Here is a 20,411-nt window from a genome sequence, read left to right on the forward strand (position 1 = left end):
AAGTATCCATAAGATATTTAAAAACTGTGCTTAAAATAAACTTCACATTGAACATCTAGATCATTAAAATGCTCCTTACACATATATTCAATCATCCAATGATATAATACAGTAAATATTGATAATGACGATGTACTATCAATGTTTATATAAAGGGATGGATTAAAAAACTTTGTGTTATATAAAAGGGAACCACATGACAGAACCACAGAGAATTCTCCCTCCACTCTGTGGGTCCTTTCAGCCACACAGAGCATTTTTTTCAGCAGCTATTTTCAGAGGCTCTGAAAAGAAAGTCTCTGATAAATCTACTGTACCAATGCTACCTGCCCAGCACCAAGAACAGGATGTCAAAGTTAGTGACTAGCTGGTGAACACAGTGGCGCATATTGCCATTAAAGAGCCAGACATGTGCCTCAGGAGCTGGTGGAGACCAAACAGAGCTAAAGGCAGGATGAATATTTGACTTAGATTCATTACACAGACAGAGACACAAGTAGAAATGAGTCATGCTAATGTTGCTCTGTGTCTACTAGCTATGTAAATGTGCAACTGTTTGCTAATTAGTTTGCCTTAGTCTTGTCAAGTTGAGAAGAGAACGTACTGCACGTCAGACTTTGATGCAAGAGCACAATCATTGAAAACACATTGAAGATAGGTGCAGTCAGCGGGAATGATATGTTGAAGAATACCAAATGTTCCAGAGGAGAATTTCCTGCTCATTATTGAGTCCAGGTTTAATAGCTGGCATCCTGCTTCTGCCTGTACACCAAAAGTTTTTAAGCATTCAGGGTAAATTAGCGTGCTGCAGCCATGGTGAAGGAATAACATTTGTCTACATCCCTGCAATAGATAGTGTATTCAGTGCTGAAGAAAATTAGATTGTGAGACATTTTCCTTGCTGCTGAATTGGAGCTCATTCCAGGGTATGAAAACCTGGCACAGTATGAAACAGAATATTATAACAACCTGAAGTTACTCCTCAAACTTAAGTTGGTCAGGCAGGTGATAGCCATGGTTAGTTGGCCACCACACAACCTGAAAACTAAGTTCAAGTACAGAATTACAGATGACATATTTGGGCTTCTTCTTCTTGATGGATTTTCAAACGCTGCCAGCACACTAAACCTGAGTAGTACTAGTCTGAGCACATCGTTCTCTTGAAAGCTTGTTTTGTTTCTTAATTCTATGGCAAAAGTAAAAGATGAAGAACATTAGCTAAGTTTTACATAACAGCAGTAATATAACAAATCAATAGCAGAAATATTAGCAAGTTACACACATGGACGTGTACCGATCACATCTATGCGCCACACTGGAGCTCAACCACATGTGCTGTTAATTCTCCAGCTTGGTTAAAGACGATTAGACAGAAAAACATAAAACTTTAAGGAAATAAATTCGGTCATAAAAACAAAGGAATTTGCTAATAGTAGAGGTTGATGTTGAAATGCTATCTTTGTGTCAGTGAGAGGTTTGAGTTTAGGTTGGTGGGGGTGAGTTAATGACCCTGAGAAATGTGCAGAGACTTGATGGTTTATACTCAGATGCCAAACTATCATCTCATCTCACCATTGCACCTTGGCTTAATGGAGCAGACCAAGTGTCGTAACTTTATGACAACCTTGCATGAGGATAGACTGTGCACTCAGAAAGTGGTTCTTCTTTTTAAGGCGAAAATGAAAACTCGGAAAGAACTTTCCTGCAGCAAAAAACAGAAGAGTCAGGAAATAATGCAGCAAACTGATGATTGTAAAGCTCAAGATGTTATTTGAAAGGTTACCATTTGAAGCGATTTCAAGTCTCATTCAGTGATCTGGCACCTTGCATTACGCACTCCTGTTTTCCCCATTTGTTCCACTAACTCCGCAAGGGTCTTGTGTTGATTTATCGGAGTGTTAAGCACTTGAATGTTTATGCCTTGCACCCTGGATGACACTGTCTGCTACTAATCTGTATTTCCGTCGTTGTCTGCACACAGCAGCAAAGAAAACAGCTCGGGACAGAGTCAAGTACAAAGATGCCGATTTCCTTGCCTGTCTCTTACTGTGTGGCTCCATCTGGATACTTCACCAGTATTTACTAGTTACTCTACAGCTTACCATACATGTTTATCCTTTTCAGTTACCTTGTATAATGTAGTTAAAAAGAGTTACTGTAAGAGTTACTGACCACTGGGACATGTGCTGATTCTTTCAAACTGCCCTGCATAACCTAAATAAGGAGAAACAGACCAGCTAACATCTGAGCCATTTCTATGTTAAAAAACTTTTTTAACATATTCACAAAGAAATATATTTGAATGAACATGTGCATGATAAGAGGAAAAACATTCCACATGCAGACATGTAGGGAGAAACTCATACCCAGTGGTTCTTTTATCTCCCGTTACTAATGTAGATTAATGTACAGCGATACACTAAACTGGGTGCAACTGTTTCTGACTAACTTTTGTGACTGGTGCTCACTGCTCACTGCTGTGGTTTTTTTTTTTTTTTTGCATAGTTCTTTTCAGATATTTTTTTTGGATACTACAGTTTCTGTTGATGACGTTCCACTTTTTGCAGCTGGGATTGTTTTCTTTGTTTAGCTTTAGTGTCAACTGCTGCTCATGCTAACTGCCAAAAGGTCTCCAAGCAAACTACTGGTGCTGCTGATGGACCAGTGGTGAAACATGTACTTTAGTAAAAGTACATACAGTAATTCATGAGAAAAATACACTTCAAGTATCAAAAATAAAAATACTAATTATGCTAGATGGCCCCTATCTGAATATTTTATGTTATCATAATCAATGCATTAATTAAGCAGTATTTTAACATTGAATTTGGTCAAGACGGACTTGATTCTACATAAAAGCAACAATATTATCCTCTGAAAAGAAAACCAAAATGCTCAAAGTACATGTACCTAAAAAAACTGCACTGTATGCAGGTACAATACTTGGATACTGGATACTTGGCTACATCCCACCACATAAATTGTCTGCAGGGAAGCAAGACAATTCAAACTTTCAAGACATGACATGTTGCCATGACATGGGACATACATACAGCAGACGAGGAGGTGCCAGAAACCGACTTGATTATTCCACCTGACAGCGCCAACAACATTGTACCCTTTTTTGCTTAATCATGTTTTCAGTTGTGCATGCATTAGTGGTCGCACGCCCGTCTTTGGGACTGAAGTTGGGACATTTTGAGGTGTCCCAGATGCTCCCTCTCACGCTTTAACACATTACAGTAGGACAGAACAGTTTTTGTTCCTAATGCCCAATGTCATTCGTAACAGGCCATTATTGGGCTGATATCATGTAGTCTGACCCTGCTGTTAGTTTACAGCAGGTTTTTAAGGCAGCATTGAAAGCTCTCATCAAGTAGGTCGCTTATTAACTAAACCTCTGTTATGTTCTAGCACTGTAGCAATTGCTAGCATTGCTCATGTCAAAGATGATCACTTTTATATCCATCAGTCTGGCTACTTATTTCTTGTAAACAATTCATAGAACATTATTAAACCAGAAAAGCACAAAACTTGCATGACTCACAGCTATATGACAGCAGTTTTTGACATGAGCACAAATATTCCCCTCCCTTCACTTTGAGCTGCACTGAGTTTACGAAAACAAAAAAGGAGAGCTCCTCAGAGGTCTCTGAGGGGTGATTAAACTGCACGTGTCTCATGATGTATATCTTGGTTTTCTTTATATAAAGTACTCATGAGGAAAAGTGAAGGCCTGCATTCAGAACTCAGGCCAAGCCAGAGACCAGGGAGGAAGTCAACCACCAGAACACATCATAGGCAATGTAGCAGACATGCACACACCATATTTTAGTAGTAGATGATGCTGAAACACAAAATGAACGTCTAGATTGTGAGTTCTGTCCTGTATCCTCCCCCCAAAGTGACACTCTGTTCTGTTCTGTCATAATTCAGTGTCCAAGTTCTATGGAAAGTTCGAAACGGACTAAGTTCTTCTCTCTGTTGAACTGAACAATTAAGCATTGTGAGAGATCAAACTTTTGACAAGACTGCATTATGATGAACGGGTGTGGCTATTCTTGAAATCCTTTTATTTGCAAGTATAAACTCATCATTCTTTTCTGGTGAGATCAATGCAGGGAGTGCACCCAGAACGACCTCACACAGACAAGGAATGTGCGTGTACAACAATATATCACTTTGGTTTGTGAATGTGAGCTAAGAGTAGCAAGTTAATTCATTCAAGAGAAGACACTGACTCCTAAACACACGCGCGCGCGCACACACACACACACACACACACACACACACACACACACACACACACACACACACACACACACACACACACACACACTCAAACACATTCCAGCACATTAAAATGGAGAAAGGACATGGCTACATAAATTTACTCCAAAGACAATTTATTGTGTTTTGTTCCAGTAGAAAGTCCCGGCTCTTTGCAGGAACACTAAAGCTCATCATGACAGGGCTGACCCAACCTTGCCAGTACATACCTATCTCTGTGGCATAAAAAGCATGCACGCATGCACACATACATACATACACAATAAGATGTATGACAAAAGAATAGGTACCACCCCATAAATCCTATACAGTCTCAGCCCTGCTTTCTTTAATGTATAACATCGGTTTCTGTGATGGGAAACCTGGCAGCTGATATTGTGTAACTTAAAAGCTATATTTCATCCGACCTAGCTGAGGCTGGTGCCTCAGAGAACAATCTTGACAAGCAGTCTGTCTTGGTATCAATTAAAGCACACAGTCCAAAAAGAGAGAGTAAATCAAATGCAGAATATTGGACAGGAGACAAGGCAGAAATGAGCAGTCTGAAAATTCACGTCTGTCTGAGGGAGTTAAGACAAGGCAGCCTATCAGGATATATCATTCTATCATCAGCGTCAGCGTCAGATAATGCGTCAAGTACAATATCTTTTCCTAATGGAGGAAATGAGCGACGCTTGAAATTTCATTCCATTCCAGATAGGCAGAGTTTTCCTTCAGCCTCTCTGAAGACTAATCTGTGGGTTATAATGTGTTGGCAAAGATAATGGCAGCATAGTAGGAGATAATTAGAGTTTTTCTGGTCAAGAAAAAAAAAGAGAATTATGACCCGATCTCAAGAAAATAAAGTGGCTGCCAGTGAAAACTCCCCAGGAACATTTAACGATTTTTTAACTTTGGTATTCAACTAATGAAACTGTGACAATAAGATTAATATAAAAAACATACTAGTCTCCAGTAGTTATTTTGGTATTACATGTTAAAACTTTTTGATTGTTGAGAAATGTTCCTAAACAAAACAAGAAACTGTGATTGTGAAGTTATTGTACCGAATACTTATAACAGTCAAATCTGAATCTGAATCTGAATCGGAGTAAGCCATATATAAATTAGCAAAATGAAGAGAAAGAATGTGCAGGTAAATTGTTCAACTAGAAGGAGCCCGAAAAAGCCCTAAAAATTTCATTAGATACATAGGAGACATAAAAAGGAGCTGATCAGACCTTTTTAGAGAGTAATTTGAAATAAAAGGGAGTAAGTATTTTTTTAACGTGGATAATTAAAATTATTGCATTTGAAAATAAGCTCATACATTATAGTGTATCAAGCACTGCAGCACTGTAAAAAACAAGACACTAAAGAATAACAGTTCATCCTAATACAAATCTTCAAAAACTTCAAAATGACAATGCAAGTTTGGTTTTAAGAGAATTTTGATGAATAATGTCAGCATCAATGTAATTGTGAAGTAAGTCTCTGGTTGACAACAACACAAATACCAAAGTTAACTTTCCTCATTGTATGATCAATGTGAGGTTCCCAGAGTTGATTCATAAACTCACATATTTCATTCTATCAACTGTCAGGAGATTGACCGCTGTTACAAAATCCTGTTACTAAATCCAGAGAGCTGGATTTGGAATTGTGGTTCTGTCTCATACCAAACACCATTGTGTCAGACTTGGTTTTATTGAGTTTGTTAGCTGACAATGTTAAAGTCAGATCACAAAGCTTCTTGAATTCGTGATGAATTAAGTTTTCAACTTGTACATACAATGACATTGCCGGCATACAATAGAACTCAACAAACAGAAAGTACTGCGAGAGCAGTTAAAAAAAAATAGAAAACAGAAGTGGTCCTAAAGTAGAACTGTGAAGTACACATTACATGCATGTAAGCAGGATGTAATGATTTATTTATACTTTACACAGTCCCAACAGTGTATCTGCTTTTACAGTAAACCTTTCATTTCACAATGTGCTGTATTTTTATTCTCCTCTACTACAGTTGAGTGTAACTGACATTTTGTTGTGACTGAGGCAGAGAAGAGTAAGTGTAAAGCACAAACAATGTGGACGGGTGTGTCAGTATGAACAGTAGTGGCATCTGTGTCTCTGGCAGCCAAAGTGGTTGCACCCAGTTGATGTCATCGCTTTGTGTGCTGATCTGCTAAGTAGTGGTCACAGCCAGTAATATAGAAGTCTGCATCTGTTCCACATACAGTACGAACAAAATCTGATTCTTGGCCATGCAGCACGTGCATGAATGGAGGGGGAATAACTGCTAATAAAATTGTTTTCCACAAATTTAGCTGTGATTGCCCGTAATTGAGTAAATGTTGCAATGATAATGTGGTTAAATGAACCTGGTGAAAGATACTCAGTCAAACCACTGACAACTGTTTGGATTCCAGTGGAAAGGAAAGTAGCCTAATGATGCACATACTGGAGGATGAATGAGTTGAACTGGGAGGCTCCTTTTGACAATGTGAAGCACAGAACTAGAAGCACATACAACTATTTTTTTTTTTTTTTTTTAACTCATACCTATTTTTGATCTTCATCAAGCAGGAAAGAAACCCTTGTGTTCTTCTTTCTCAGTGAAATCCTGGCCAGGGGGTTTGAACTGCTTTAATGAAACCTGCATGGTCTCTGCAGCAGCCTGCTGTAATTACCCAGTAATGTTGAGGACGCTATGCACAGCAGTAGTGGTGTCATGAGACAGACGGGCCCCACTGCTGGACTGAAACAGTCTCAGCTTCCCATCCAGGGTCCCAGTCAGCAGCTAGGAAAGACAGAGAAACATACATGACATCACGTTCAGCTTTTACTCTTGTGGATGATATTTCCAAGGAACTGTGTCACACATCACTCTCCTTTTTCCGACTCTTGGAGGACCAAGTTTCATAACAGAACACCTTCTTCCTCACCAAGGTCAAGATCCACACTGTGTTTCCCATTGAAATTCTTGATTTTCCATACCTGCCATTTATCACAAAAAACATGAAGCCATCTGACCAGAACTCTGTTATATAACTTTGTTTAATCAAAAATGGGGATCGAAGTTCCTGCCAGTGCTAGTAATGGTGAGGCAATTGCTTACAGATTAGTAAGGCACCCACTCATCAATAAACTAACATCAACCCACACCCCGCACGACCATTTAAGCAGACACATGTGCAAACACACACACACACACACACAAACACACACACAGCGCACTCTAAACTAACATGTGGGTGCAGATGAAGACAAGCACACATGTGCACAACCACCTCTTCGCCATATTTCTTTTTAAGCTCTGAGGATTATCTCATCTTTTTATCAGCCAGTAGAGCAGATGAGAGTGAAGGAGCATTACCTCAACAATCAATCAGCAGATGTTCAGAATGAGACTTATGATATATATTCATATCTGCCGCTGTGCAAAACAGAGAATGTAATATGATGGAACAATTATAAATTAAAGGCAGTTGTTCATAAATGGCTCTATTTTCACTTTATGTTTAAGCGTATGTTAACGTGTAAGACCAGGGTGTATAATAAACCATTTCAGATCTGTGTCATACTACTCGAGGCCAGGGTTATTTGTACTACACTTAATGCCACTAAAGGACTTCACAAATCACACATGATGAAAAGAGGTGAAAACAACCCAACAAATTGCAAACTAAATAAGAATGCTATGGTAAATTTCCAGATCAGCTGTAAGTTATCAAAGTAATTTATTGTGATTTCAGTGATTTTAGGTCATTGTAAAGACATAGTATCTTTTCAGAGTATAGTAACAGTGGGATTCTTGGAAAACAACGATTTGCCAAGCAGTGATAAAAACCACATTGGGTACAACAATAGTCCAACATTTTTTCCCATGTACTAAAGCTGTTTTATGCAGGAGAAATCATCTTTTACCAGCACACAGATGCCTTTGCTGGGAAAGGGAGTCACAATAGCTGGAGTCTGACGATGACTCAAACATACAATGACTAAACTGGGGTGGATTTAATCTTCCTTTGATGGGTGATCCTTGCAACTTCTCTCCTAGGAACACAGAGGATTCCCAGGTGTTTGTGGAGCCCAAAGACTAGAGGATTACTCTCAGAAGGCAGCCAAGTAAGCATAAATACATTGCGCCCACATAAACATTCGTTGCACAAGTGTTTTTTAGTGTATAAAATGTTTGAGACTGTTCCATGAAACAAACAGTTTGACAGCTCATTTCACTAGCTCTTCTGTCTTTAAGGAGTCCTCTTTCACCATGACCTCCTGCTCAATGACCTCAATGAACAATAGCCAAGCTGTCTGGGTCCTGCCCCTGGGCTGCTAAAATAGCTATTTAAAACTTAAAGAGGGTCAGAGAGCAGTTCCATTAGCAACCACAGTTCTCTTCATCAACTTCTTTCTAAACCCATTGGACTGTGTAATCACCTTGGCATTACACTCTTCCATGCAAACATGCAGTCCAGAGTTGAGTAGAGTTGTCTAAAAAGGCGATAACAACCTTAATGGGATTCTGAAGCCCTACACTTTCAACAAACATCTGTAATCCAACACATTCCATTTCTGCAACCATCTGCCTTTGTTCACTGAGGCTAAAGCAAGCTAAGCCAATGGGGACTGAATGTTTGGGGCGACCTTCAGGGTCAGAGCTAATTCACTGTAGAAATATAGCAGGGGTCATGCTGGGCCATCACAAGTGAGTTATTAGGCTTTTCTCAATATCCCACTTCTGAGAAACAGTTCTCATAGAATGTCAAAATTTATTTGCAGCGTTAGATGTCCTTATGTAATCCTACACCCACTGACATAGACTCCCAGACATAAGTTTTAGGACACCCCAATTTTTACAGTTTTTTAATTGAAATTTTAGCATTTCAAGTCCAGTGAATAACCTTAAATGGTACAAAGATAAGCAGTAAACTGCCCAGGGTACAAAAAAAGGTTAGGTCTCCAAAAACTGAAAAATCACATTAATTTAATAAAAAACATGTCTTTTTAAGAAATTGGTTAACTTGATGGTATGGAAGTAAATGCCAACAATTCCTACAGTCCCCAACTTCTGTCGATGACTTACAAACCCTCGGCCTATACAAAGGCAGTGTTGGACCATACCGTGTTACTACACACTCTGATGCATTATTAGGACAATACTGTACTGCAGGAGGTAGTGCTGTATACTGCTACCAGAATGGAGAGAAAAAGGCAACTGTAACAAAAGTAGACAGACTGGTTGGTTAGAGGTTCATAAAGCAAGACAACGACACAAAACAGAAGAAAAGAACCATGTTGGTTTCAGACTTCCAGGCTTAAACCCCATGTTGGTAGTTGGTTTGGGATGAACTTGAAGGAAGGCGAAAGCAAAACAAACTTTAAGTGCAAAATATTTGTGGGAGCTTCTGCCACAATGCTGGGACCAACTTTCTGAACAATGTTTCATTTCTATCACAGAAACAGCACGAGTGTATTCAGCTGCAGTTTCATCTTCAACAAGAAGATTCCATGACTCCTTGTTTTTTAAAATCTCCAGTTGTTTATTTGTTCTGTGCTTTAATGTCAGAAACAGTGAGACATTGAATTATGTAAATTTAAATAACAACTGGAAAAATTGAGCTGTTCTAAAACTTTTGACTGCAGTGTATATGTTTTCAAAGTTAATATCATTCACAGACAGACATATGCTTTTCAGTTTTGGTAAGATTTGTTTGACATATGACCTTTCATAATGACAAACAGGTCATGTATGAAAATAAGGGCTGCATCCTCTTTTATCATCTTTTTGTTTATTTGTTTTTATGTTTAGTAAATTAAAGTCTCATTCAAAACTTTTTAGGAATTCTGGGATTGTAAATCAGGTTGAGAATGTGCGCGGGAATGTCACGCACATTACATAATCTAAGTTATTGTCAGGCGTGCTGGCTTCATACCATGGAAAAATCACATACACACCACAAATCAATAGTTCAAAGCAGGAATAAAAATGATGATTCAGAATGCAATGTGGGTTAGATTTTCCAGTGGTGAACACTTGTGTCAAGTATTGGCATTCTGGCTGACAGAAATGTCCATCTGTAGAAACTGGTATGAACACAAGCTTCACAAATGCCAACACAGCATGATGTTCTGTGCTGTACATGTTGAGGGGGAGGGGGAAGGCATCGGGGTGATCCACACGAGAGATGGGAAAACAAGCAGTCACCACAGTTCTACATAAACTATCAGTAAAAAAAAATGTAAAGTGCCTTTACTTCTTAAGGGAAAACTGGGCGCTACAGTGACTTGGTGTTGCATAGGGACAAGATGGCCCTGACGGGCTGGGGCTAGCAGGTAAGCATGCTGATTTCAGTACAAAAGAAAAGAAATGATAGACACAGAAGCAAAACAAAGGATTGCTTTCCACTGTTGGAGACAGCTCTTGGCGGGTAAAGAAATGAAGATTGATGCTGAACTCACAACGTTTCTTCTAGACTGGTAAGTAAACAGCTGTTAATGCTGACATTGGCTGTTTAGCAATAGCAAAACTTACAAATAGCTTAATTATTAACTTAGTATTACAAAAATGTCAAATTGATGGCTAAAATTTGTAACTAGTAAAGCAATCATCAGCTGAATTTTAAATGAATAAAAGACATTTGTTTTAATTTTTAAAGTGATATCTATAAAAGCTATACAATCTAAAAGGAAAATGGGACACACATAACATTGGAGGCGTGGCATTTTTCATTACTAAATTTCTTTTACTAAATACATTTTCAGTTAAGGTGGCATTAATCTAACCTCAGCTCTTATTCAGTCTCATATTTATTATTAATATATTGATGACAATATCCAAATACTGAAAGTAGGACAAAAGTTCTATTTGTCTGTCTCAAACTTTCTGTTCATCCATCAGCCCTCTAGCCAGTGTCTGCATAGGTAGAGCTCATTTCTAAGGCTCTGAACACACCCATCGGAGTGAATTTAATGCAGAGAAACACAGATACAATCAGACTCACAGCATTCCATGTGTTTGCTCCAGAAGCTGTGAGGAACGCTGCTTGAAGAAAAGTGCAGGGAATAACCAAAAAGTGAAAAAAGTAGTGAATTATGGCTGACACAGTCACAGAACACATTTTATGACAATGTCGGAGGGCTAGCCCTGTCATTATCTCAGCCATTTTATTTGAAAAGATTAGTTTGAAGTTTTAGGAAATGTATTTTTTTTTTCTCAAAAGAAACACTCAGAATAACAGTATGCTTGTTTGAGTTAGATGTGACGATAGATCAGTTCAATCTCTGTGCATTCAAAGTGTTAAATCATAAAAATCCCAGGTTAGATAGTTTTCACTTATTAGAAACTTAACAAATGCTATTTAATAATTTTGTCTTCATTTTAATTGTAAATGTTCACAGCTGAGCTACCTTAATGAACTGAAGCGGCACACCTGAGACAAATGCTGTGCATCATTCAAATTTACAGTTTTCTTAATAGTTTGGGTATTCAGGCAAAGAACGGGACATTGCTATCATCTAGCACAATGGCCAACTGAGAAAATGCTTGTCCACCACATGTGAAAGGTTTTGATACTTCTTGTAACTTTGCAACTAGACCCAAACTTTTTATTTCCTCACTTCCTGTTCATTGCAGTTCCAGCTGTGCTGAACACAGGCCAGTTGATTTCAGAGAGCCTGTCTCAGCTTAGTCTGCGTCTCACTCTAATGTGACATTCTGGACCAGACAGCAGAGTCCACCTCTGTATTTGCTGTCTGGCCACTACAGTAAGAAGGGAGTGTTTTGCTCTCCGGGGTCAGGCGGACAGGAAACGAAGAGATAAAATATGAAAAAAAAGGAGTGTGAATAGCTTGCAAATGCAAATGCAAATGACAAATGGACACAAATGAAATGATACAGTAAAAAGGTCTAGTGGGACGCCAGCTGCATTTCTGCCTGCCTGCAAAGAACAAAGATGCTGACATATGGAGACAAGAGTAGCACTGAGCTTGAAAGCCAATGAGATGATTCACTAACTGTTCATCTTCCTAGCTGAGACAATAGAACATGTTAACTTTCAGAGACAGCTGCCTGTGTCAGTAAGCGGTCACAGTCCTGCACTAACTCCAACACATGAAGTGCAAATGAGGTCCAAAGTACTTCAGGGAAAGACTTCAGAAACTTCTCACTTAATCAAGAGACTGACACCGACAACTGTACTTTCATTTAAAAAAGTTCTTACAGCAAACACACCCATATGCATTTAAGAATTGACCAGATATGTCAGAGTGCAGCAAGGTCTCTGGAACAGAGGAGATCTTGCTCAAGAATACTTTTCACAGACACAAAAAGACAGGAAATCTTGCTGACTATGGTTTGAGTCTGTATGTTTTCAGCATAAACTCTTTTAATTGTTAAGATTAAAAGATTATGAAAGGTAATTTTTTTTTAGTCTGATTAGATTTTTAAATAATGCCTTTAATATTTAAGTGATCTGAGAACACTTTGATGAACTTTGATGCACTTTTCATTTTCATCAATTTGTCGTTTTAACCAGCCCTAACCCTAACCCAAACCCTAACCCAGACTCATGACCACTAACTAATTCCGCTAACATTGAAACTCCATACCACTATGTGTAAAACTGTGCCTGATACAAGCACACCTGGTTTAGGATTATTCATAGCAAAATCCCCGTTTTTATTTGATGGCTCTGGCTTGTAAATGTCTTCCACTGCATCATCCTCTTCATGTCCAGAAAGTCTCCCACAGGTAAGAGTTACAACTTTTACAAATGTTCCAATTCGTATGAGCCACATTTAATATAGGCTGACAAAACATATGGAGACTTTCACATCAATGTAAAGATTTTTTTCTCTTTTCTCTTGAATCATTTTAACTTTTTCTGTCCAAAAAGTGTATCTTTGTCATCTCCTCCTTTGTTATTTCTCATTGATATTGTATATTGTTTTAAAGTTCAGGTCTCCAACCCAAATTCTAGTGTTCATTTTTATTTACATTTGCCTACCTAGGGAATGGTCAACATGATGGTAGAGAGCCAAGTACCTGTACATACAGAGAACAGTGATAGATGGGGTCTTTACCATTTGTGACCAATACCAATGTTCAGTGAGATTCAAAATCCAAAGCACAAAGGCATAAACAAGCCCCTTTTCCTCAAGAAAAAAAGAGTTTCTAAGATAAAAATCCAATTTCAGCAACAAATTAAAGGGGGTTCAACAACTTTTCTTATAATTTATTATAAGAAAAAAAAAATGCATTCAGAACAGCTCACTGAAAATAGAACCAAGGAAAAAAAGAGGACATGTACTCCACAGCCCTTTAAAAGAATTCATCTTCACTAAAAAACCTGATCTTTGGCTTATACTACAAAGAGGTTTCCACTGCTGATGTGGATGGAACAATGTAATTGGAGCTATCGACAGCCTGGGATGAGATGGTAGGAATGTGAGTAACCCAAATAAGGCACAGCCGCAAGATGTCTATTTCTATAGTCTGACCTAGTAACCTGTTTCTCTGAAGTGACTGTTGATTCGCCTCTGGCTACAGCATTTTTCTTTGCCTTTACTCACGGTCCCAAATCTCTTAAATTCCAAAAATCATTGGAGGAAGTAACTCCAGGTACAGTATCAACATGGTCTTGCTTTCAGGCATTACTCAAATTGGCTTTGTTTGCTTCCAACAGATCTACCACACAAAAAATTTAAAAGAGAACATCCTTATGTGTTGAACCAGCCGAGACAAAATGACTCCTGTTACAAGTGAGAAAACACTTAGGTCCAACACAGGGGAGCTTACAAAACTTTACAGTATGGCGTGTGAAATCCCACAAGATTTTACAAGACAACAAAGTGAAGTGACAGTAAAAGTTGGGATCTCTCATTACAGACTAAAGCACCGGAATAAGCCTGAGGGAATGAACCCTGGAGCTAGATCTGCCTCCTTGATGGTCTTTTAAGTATTAGGGTGGAAAACATGAGTGAAAAATGAGTGGAAAATATGCATTGCATTATCTGTCTGTGCCTTGCATCGGAAGGTTCCCACAGCAGTAAATATGGAGAACATCTGGCCCTCAAATGTGGCTAAAAAGTAAGGTGAGTACAGTTTGGGGACACTTTTGCCAGTTTTTTATGTGTCGGTAAGAAGAAAGCCCAAGCTCAGGAAATATGTCATGTTTGTATTGTGACAGGACCCTGGTCTCAGTTCGCTGTTAAGACTGACAGCCATTTCCCAGGACTTCTTGAACTTTTATTCATTTTGTATTGACACATCTCTCCTTTGGCCACAAACAAAAGAAAAATAAAGACAAATATGCATGCATCCATTCCAGTCAGACATTAGATCAACCAACTCAAAGTTAACTAGAACCAGGCTCACAGAACAGAGCCAGGCACTTAATATATCAGCAGATCAACTGTCTAAGGAATAGGAAAACACTTTTCAGTTAATATGAAGGAGAGTTTGTTGAGCGCTTAGTCTGTGTGGATGTATCTATGAGAAATTTTACACTCTCAGTAACATTAAGAAGAGTGCTCCTATAAATGACAAGGGCATTTGTGTGTGAGTCAAAGGTGTAACCTTCTGCACAACTTCTCAGCATCTTGATATAATTATAAATCCTCACATTTTCCCAGATACTGTGCAAAGATTTTCTCAGACATAGATTGAACTGTTGTTACCCATGTCTAACCACTTCATGAGGCTGACGTGTTCCATAAGGAGGCTTCAAACACCTCAAGACATCATCAAGTGTATTTCATCTGAGAGTAATATAACACCATCTACCATGTTTAGCAGCATTATCTATCTGTACCAATGTAGGACGCGTCAGCAAAATTTAACCAGTTCTTTAAAATTGTATCATTCCCATCAAATTATTTTACTAAACCAAGGAAACCAAGTGGCAAATTGTAACCTGTAGGCTCCTATTCATGGGCAGCCACATCAATAATATTTTTTACAAACTGAAACCTACACAATTTATGCTGCTCTAGTGAAAAGTTATTTTTCACGGCCAAATTTTCATGATGTCATATTGATATTAAAAAAAAAATAAAAGTTCAAATAAAAGTAATTGAAACTGCCCCTTGTAAAACAAATAATGTCACTTGTAAATGTAATATGACTAATATGAAAAATATTAGTTGTGTCAGTGGTAGGTGTTCTTACATAATTTGTGTGTAAGTGTGTAAATACTAAGACAACCTTGAGTTAGGACTGTTTTATGAAACTACCTTTTCTGTGGTAAAGAATGAAATCCCTGTTCTGGCCAAGGTGCTTCAATCAATCATCTGGTCCCTTCCCTCGGACCTTGGGAGACCGTATCAGGGGCTACTGCCCCCTGCCAAGCTCCCACAGCTCCACGATTGCAGGTATTGATTCTTTGATACAAAGTCAAACATGTTTTCAGTGGGTGTCTCTGCCAAGGTTGCTGCTTGTCTTTGATTCTGTCTGTCATTCCTGGAGAGGGTCTCAAGGTGCAGCTGGGGCGAGAAGAGTGTCCAGTTTGGGAACTTCAGAATTATGTGTCTGCTTTTTGCAAATGATGTGGTTCTGTTGGTTTCATCAGACCGTGACCTTCGTGCACTGGGTTAGTCTGCAGCCAAGTGTAAAAGGCCAGGATAAGAGTTAGCATCTCCAAGTCCAAGGCCATGGTTCTCTGCTAGGAAAATGGTGGACTGCTCCCTCTGGGTCGTGGGTGAGTTGCTGCCCCAAGTGAAGAAGTTTAAGTATCTCAGGGTCTTGTTCATTAGTAACATTAAAATGGAGCGTGAAATGGACAGGTGGATTGGCGTCAGCAGTAATATGGTCTTGTACCGGACTGTTGTGTTGAAGAGGGAGCTGAGCTGGGAGGCAAAGCTTTCGATTTCCAGTCAATATACTGTATGCTCCAACTATCATCTATGGTCATGAGCTCTGGGTTGTGACTGAAAGAATGAGATAGTGGATACAAGCAGCTGAAATGAGTTTCCTCTTCTTCCTCTTGTGTGGGCTCAGCCACAGAGATAGGAGTTAGGAGCTCAGACATCTGGAGGCAGCTTGGAGTAGAGTAGCTGCTCCTCCATGTCGAAAGAAACATGTTGAGGTGGTTTGGGCATCTGATTAGGCTGCCTCCTGGGGGCCTTCCTTTGGAGGTTTTCAAACCAGGAAAAGGCCCCGGGGCAGACTCAGAGATTGCTGAAGGGGATTATATATCCCATCTGGCCTAGCAATGTATCGGGATCCCCCGAAGAGGAGCTGGAAAATGCTGCTAGGGAGAGGGACTTCTGGAACACCCTGCTTAGCCTGCTGTGACCGTGACCGGATCCCGGACAAATGGAAAAAAATGTGACGGATAAACTGAAGAATGAAGAATTACCTTCCATTCTTAACTAAGCTATAATGGACAAGAAGTCCTAAAAGTACTATGGGCAAACCCCAACATTTACTGAGCTTGCATGTCAACAGATAAGGCTCCATGACAACTGAGCTGACTATGTCAAATACTGAAGACGGTGTGATAGGGTTGAAAGGTAGTAAGTGGACCTCAGGTTAGGACAGTTTTATCAGACCACTCTGAAGTTAATTTGGGGAAATTTAGAGGCGCAGGATGTGAATCTTTCAATTTCATACAGTTTTATCTATTAATAATATCTATTCAGTAAGAACTGTAGACGTCTTCCTCTCTCTAAGAGATCCACAAAAACATTAAATAAGCCCCAGCGAATGTTGATGAAGAACAGCTCTGTTCCTCTGGGTTAGCAAACAAAAAGATAGCTGTGTGCTAATTGCATTTACAGTAAACACTAATCACAAAGCTTTCACTCAGTCCATGCTGTACATGTTAACATAACTTTGAATCAGGGTGTGGAGATTCTGATTTCCAATGTGGGAAGACTTGTCATGGCTCTTTATTTAGCTGCAGACTTTCTGGAGCCCTCCAGTTTTTTCACACATTTGTGAATTTTATGACTTCAATCTGGTCAAATCTTAGCAGGTACCTGTAGTATGAGACGGCCAGTGAAATAAATCTGAGAGAAAAAATTAATAAGAAATGACCTCATAAAAAATTACACATTAATACATGTATATCTGGAGAGAGAGATATTTTTCACAGATTACCTACACATATTTGAACATTTGTAAAGAAAAATAACCAGATTTCCATGTGGAAATTATTTATCAAGGTACTGCTGCAATACCACTATGGTGAGTAATTACATTTGTGTTCTAATATATCATATAAAGATAGAGTTTGATAAGATTAAAGCAATATTTGAATCTTTCCATGTGACACTGATGGTGAAAAATCTGATTACTTTTCAATTTACGGTGCCAACATTTCTTGATTTTTTCTGAGTTTCTATTTTGACTGCATGTCCTATCAAACAAAACAGAATGTACAGAGGCACTGATGGGGAGTGAGCATTTTCTGACTGATGAAGTGTTTCTTCAAACTCTGCAGATCACTGTAATACAGCCAGTAAAGGGTCATGGATCAAACTTTCCACTTTCAAACTGAAATCTGAATGTATCATTGTGCTACAAAGTTTAAATTAATGGAGTTCTACAGACTGACATGCAGATTTAAAACATGTGCCTCAAATCCAAAATACAGTCAACAAGAAGTGTCATGAGACATCCAGCAGAGGCTGTGATAGTATATTTTAAAAGATATCTTTTGCAAATCTTCTTGCTTTGAACAGTTGCAAAGGAAAATCATTAACTGGACAATACCCCACGCTTCCGAAGGGAATTGTTGCTCTGTAAGAAATGCTATGGAGAAAGTAGAACTGTAAACTTTGAATTTTTATTTTCCTGTGAAGCTCAAAAAAGGCTCAACAGAATGCAACAACTAGAATAACTTTAAGCTACATGGGATCCAGTAAAAAATGATAAACAGCCAACAGAAAAGGCAGAAAGCAGCTCCTGAAGTCAACAAGCACATCCCTGTATACATCTTTTTTGACTCGGAAATTGTGCCAATCACAGGCTGGAACAAACCTTCAGGCAGTCAGTCATACAAGTGGATCAGCACAGTGCACAAAACGAGTCACTAGATCCCACAGAATTATGCTGCGGAAGAGCAGTAGTCATTATCTGATTGGACTATAAACTGGCTACCACTGCTTAAACCCGCAGAGTGATTTAGGGGATATCCATTTAAAATGAAAATGGTATTGGTACAGGAGGCTAAAATTTAGAAAAAAAAAAAAGGTTTTTGTCACAGCAGTGTTTACTGATGCAAACATCATTTTTCTGTAGGTTTATACATATGTGAATTCTGGGGTATTAATATTTTTGTATGAGAATAATTACTTTTGTTAGCGATTTCTGTATACTGTGCAGTGCATATATACAGAGACAAATGGATAAGCACACACACACACACACTGAACACACATACACTAGTGCATACTCATCTCACACTCTTTCTAGCTCAGTTCTTATATTGAATTTCTTCATGGCTACTTGCAGAAATTCTGTGAAGTTACTGACATAAAATCCACCCACCCTGAACTGTGGGATGGTCTCAATGAGCCCTGCTATGTGACCTCAGCCTGAGGATATCATTCCTTTTTTACAAACACTTAGAGTCCACAGCAAGTAGAGATTCTGCAGACCCCTGTAACCACCTGGAATTATGTACAGTATATATAATTTTCAAACCAAGCACTGTGAATTGTTTTAACCACATAACATGGGAACAGATGGAAACTACACATCAGTATTTCTATTTGTTAATTCCCCAAGTACAATTCAAGTAAAAGGCACATCTTGATTAAAACTCAAAAAATAAGACTTGAGAGGCTAAACATTTTCTTTGGACTGAGGATGACATGACCTCTACTTTTCACTGTGACCTCTTTGCTTTTAAACGTTTTTCCTTCATACCTGTTTCAGATTCTTGAGATAAAGAACAATATTTGGCATTAGAACAAAATCTTCTGATTCTGAGAGTAGTGTATCAGCTATTGTGTGCAGGGGAGGGTTATTGTATTGAGGTCAGTATGGTGTTTGGGATGCAGAAAAAAAAAAATCCAACTTATAACATATATCTGCAGTATTGATGTGCATGCATAATCAGGGATAGAGTGAAGGGTAACACATACATTAACACTGTTGCCTGTATGCATGTCCCCTGGGGTGTTTATGCAGAGCTAACATAGGTCAACATCTGGAAAGTAAAGAACAATCTCTGGTTTTACTTAGGCTGTCTGAAGTCAGTAAGAGAAAGTCAAAGTAAGACATTTACGATATCTGAACAAAATATTTACTCTGATCAATAGCTCACAGGGATGTAGAGAAAAATGACTGATGCTTTATTTAAGATGATGAGGCATTGGAACCATTGTAGAGGAATAACAAGAGAGAGGAAATAAGAGAGCCACAAACACAAATGGTAAAGAAAGGTTTTTACCTCTGGTGTGGCAGGGTTGAATGTCACACTGAGCACTGTGTCTGACTGTTTTTGAAGTTTGTGGAGGTAGCTGCTGCTTCGGATGTCATACACATAGGCCTGAAATTAATGAGATGGACCACATGAACAAAAGCAGGAGTGGACTGTACCATGCAGTGATGTACAGATGTGGAACATGATGTATCTATATAACATGACTGAAGTTGTCCCACCTAGTGAAGCCCATTAAAAGGTGTATAATACATACAATACACAATGGAAAGACAGAAACCGATGCAAACTGATTTGCTTGAAGGACAGTTTCAACTTTGAAGGAAATATTTGGCATATCCTGTTGAAGTTTTCCAATCATTTTGAGTTTGAGCTCTAACACACAATATAAAGGCATGTTCCATACACATGCAGTCATTGTGTGCAGGGCTAACATCCATACTGCCATGTCCATTAGTTCTTTGGGGTCAGTATTAGAGTGTTTAGTCTGAACACTTTAATAGTTTACTGTAAATATTTTCACACTGATTACAGTTTTCTTGATGATCACCAGACATTTTTGACTATGTTCAGAGATTGTCTAGACAGTAAGACTTGGCGCATGCTGATATTAGTAATCAGACACATAAAACCATGCTACATGTCTGCCAGAATCAGTTATCCCAACTGCTGAACTAAACCCAAATGACTCTGGAGCTGAGCAGTGTATTTGAAGAAAACTCTGGGGCTGGCTATCAAAACAAT

The 20,411-nt window shown here is 38.7% G+C and overlaps 1 protein-coding gene across 5 annotated transcripts in view; it reads right to left on the reverse strand.

The window, feature by feature from the left end:
- Positions 1 to 5,776: 5,776 nt before the first annotated feature.
- wdr27 (WD repeat domain 27) overlaps positions 5,777 to 20,411 on the reverse strand; it is a 43,165-nt gene continuing 28,530 nt past the window's right edge. Inside the window, exons 23-24 of one of the 5 annotated variants that reach the window (XM_071480919.1) lie at positions 19,677 to 19,775; positions 5,777 to 7,072 (exon numbers count right to left, since the gene is read on the reverse strand). In XM_071480919.1, the coding sequence (XP_071337020.1) occupies positions 6,959 to 7,072; positions 19,677 to 19,775 (213 nt within the window). In that variant the 3' untranslated portion in view covers positions 5,777 to 6,958. Of the gene's footprint in view, positions 7,073 to 16,208; positions 19,776 to 20,411 lie in introns of those variants that run through there. The other 4 variants (XM_071480921.1, XM_071480920.1, XM_071480917.1 and 1 more) reach the window with 4 other exon arrangements.

Source organism: Trachinotus anak, unplaced genomic scaffold (genome assembly GCF_046630095.1).
Source record: "Trachinotus anak isolate AG129_WGS33_773 ecotype Australia unplaced genomic scaffold, CSIRO_AGI_Tana_v1 ptg000007l, whole genome shotgun sequence".
In the NCBI taxonomy this organism is placed as follows: domain Eukaryota; kingdom Metazoa; phylum Chordata; class Actinopteri; order Carangiformes; family Carangidae; genus Trachinotus; species Trachinotus anak.